At 36.2% G+C, this 2052-nt stretch overlaps 1 protein-coding gene across 1 annotated transcript in view; it reads left to right on the forward strand.

The window, feature by feature from the left end:
• The first annotated feature begins 344 nt into the window (after positions 1-344).
• LOC107300706 (semaphorin-3F-like) overlaps positions 345-2052 on the forward strand; it is a 5308-nt gene continuing 3600 nt past the window's right edge. The window contains exons 1-2 of the mRNA XM_015830011.1: positions 345-560; positions 1912-1974. Of these exons, the coding sequence (XP_015685497.1) occupies positions 384-560; positions 1912-1974 (240 nt within the window). The 5' untranslated portion in view covers positions 345-383. The remainder of the gene's footprint in view (positions 561-1911; positions 1975-2052) is intronic.

Here is a 2052-nt window from a genome sequence, read left to right on the forward strand (position 1 = left end):
GTTTTATAGAAATGCTTTTTAATTTATTTTTTTCTCATATGTATCATAGATGTTCTTGGGCCCCACAGATTGACAGTCTAGTAGAGAATAATGTAGAGTTAGATGCTGGGAAAGTCCTTGGCTTTCAATAATTCAAGTTAAATCTGGGTTGATGGAGTCTCATGAGCTAAATTATGCTTACATATTGCATTGCTGCAAGAAGAGTGTTTCTTTGAATAATCTGTTAATGTCTACGCACACAAGTATATTGCTCTATTTAAGAGTCAAATGTCTTATTGAGTTTGGGGAGCATGTTGATTTCTCCTAAATCAAGCATACTATTCCCAGAAGTTGGCTATTTTGGAATCAGGGTAGAAAAAGATAATTAATACAGGTCTTTCCTTATGTTTGTTCCTATAGAGCTCAAGGCCACTGGAACTGCACGCTTCTTCAATTTCCTTCTCAACTCAACAGACTACCGAATCTTGCTGAAGGATGAAGATCATGACCGAATGTATGTGGGGAGCAAAGACTACATCCTCTCACTAGACCTTCATGATATCAATCGGGAGCCCTTGATTGTAAGAATGTATTTTTTAAAAAAAAAAATTTATCAGGAGTAGGCAGAGGGAAATTCTGTTTGATGGGGAACAAAATGCTTCGGAATTTATGCTGAATTTGCAATAGAAAGATATTGAAGCAAATGAATCTCTCTGGAAAAGTACGTTGAAAATAGGATTGCTTTTTTTAAATTGATCTTTCTACAATTGATATATCATTTTTTTCTAGCGTTTAATGCAATGAAGAAAATATTAAACAAACATTAATATTTGTCCAGATCTTTTAGGAAGGGTTTTGTTTTGCTTTTTTGGAGAGTATTTTGTCTCTTCAATAGCCCAGAGATTTTTTTTTTCTTTTTCCTACATCATTCAGTATAAGATTAGTCTACCAAATATAAAACAAAAGTATTAAACTCTTGACAGGCACCTCTTGTGCCACAGTGCCATTTATTTATTTATTTATTTATTTGCTTGCTCACTTAAAGCCAAGAGTCCTTCGGGATCAGAGAGAGGCTCAACACGTAATCTGTACGCTATTCGGTCAGAAAAGATTCCTATAGAGAATCATTTTTCATTTTTAACTCAGGAAAGAGATATGAATGGAGAGAAATAACATGTACTGTAGATCTATTCAGGAATACATAACTATTTATATTTGTGCCTTCAAGTCAGTGTTGAGTCCTAGAGGTTGCCTGGAAAAGTCCCTGCAATTTTCTTGGCAAGATGTCAAAAGTAGTTTGCCATTGCCTGCTTCCCAGGGTTGAGAGAAAGTGACTGGGCCAACTTCACCCAGCTGGCTTTGTGCTAAAGACAAGACTAGAGTTCACAGTTTCTAGTCTGGTGCCTTAACTTCTTGATCAAGGTGCGACTTCATAAAACAGGTGACAAAATGGTGACGCCTTGACCAAGTGTGAGAAACATTGCTTATATCTATGCAATTTAAACTGGGTTTCATTATCATTCCTGTAAAATGTTTTAAATATTTTAAATGTTCTTCACTTCTAAACTATTATTTATGAAACAGTATAAGTTTAAAATCTGTATATGTGTATGTATGTACTTGTTATTATGATTCCAGAACAACCACATTGTACTTTGCGCCCACTAATAAATAGGGTTTTTCACAGTCAAAGGAATGGGGTAATTTCCAGATGATCCAGAATATTCCTCCTCCCCCAAAAAGGCACTGCCTTTAAGAAACAAACAGCAAGGTGACGTGACTGCTGGCTTCTAAAATAATCACACTGAAAAACCCCAAGTGATTTCTAATGCAAAACCCCCAATTCGATATATTGTCTGGTTTGGGACCAGGGTTAAGGAGAAAATATGGGAAATTAGAGTTGTAACTGTGAGATGTTGTTTCACTTGGCAGATCCATTGGCCTGCATCACAGCAAAGGATAGATGAATGTGTCCTGTCAGGGAAGAACAATAATGTAAGTACTTCTGATGTTATCCCCAAAGCTCATTCAGGGTGGGAAAGTCCTAATATTATGCAGGAAAGGTTGCTGGAA

The sequence above is a fragment of the Protobothrops mucrosquamatus genome, unplaced genomic scaffold, assembly GCF_001527695.2.
Source record: "Protobothrops mucrosquamatus isolate PMUCROS unplaced genomic scaffold, P.Mucros_1.0 scaffold8062, whole genome shotgun sequence".
NCBI classification, from domain to species: domain Eukaryota; kingdom Metazoa; phylum Chordata; class Lepidosauria; order Squamata; family Viperidae; genus Protobothrops; species Protobothrops mucrosquamatus.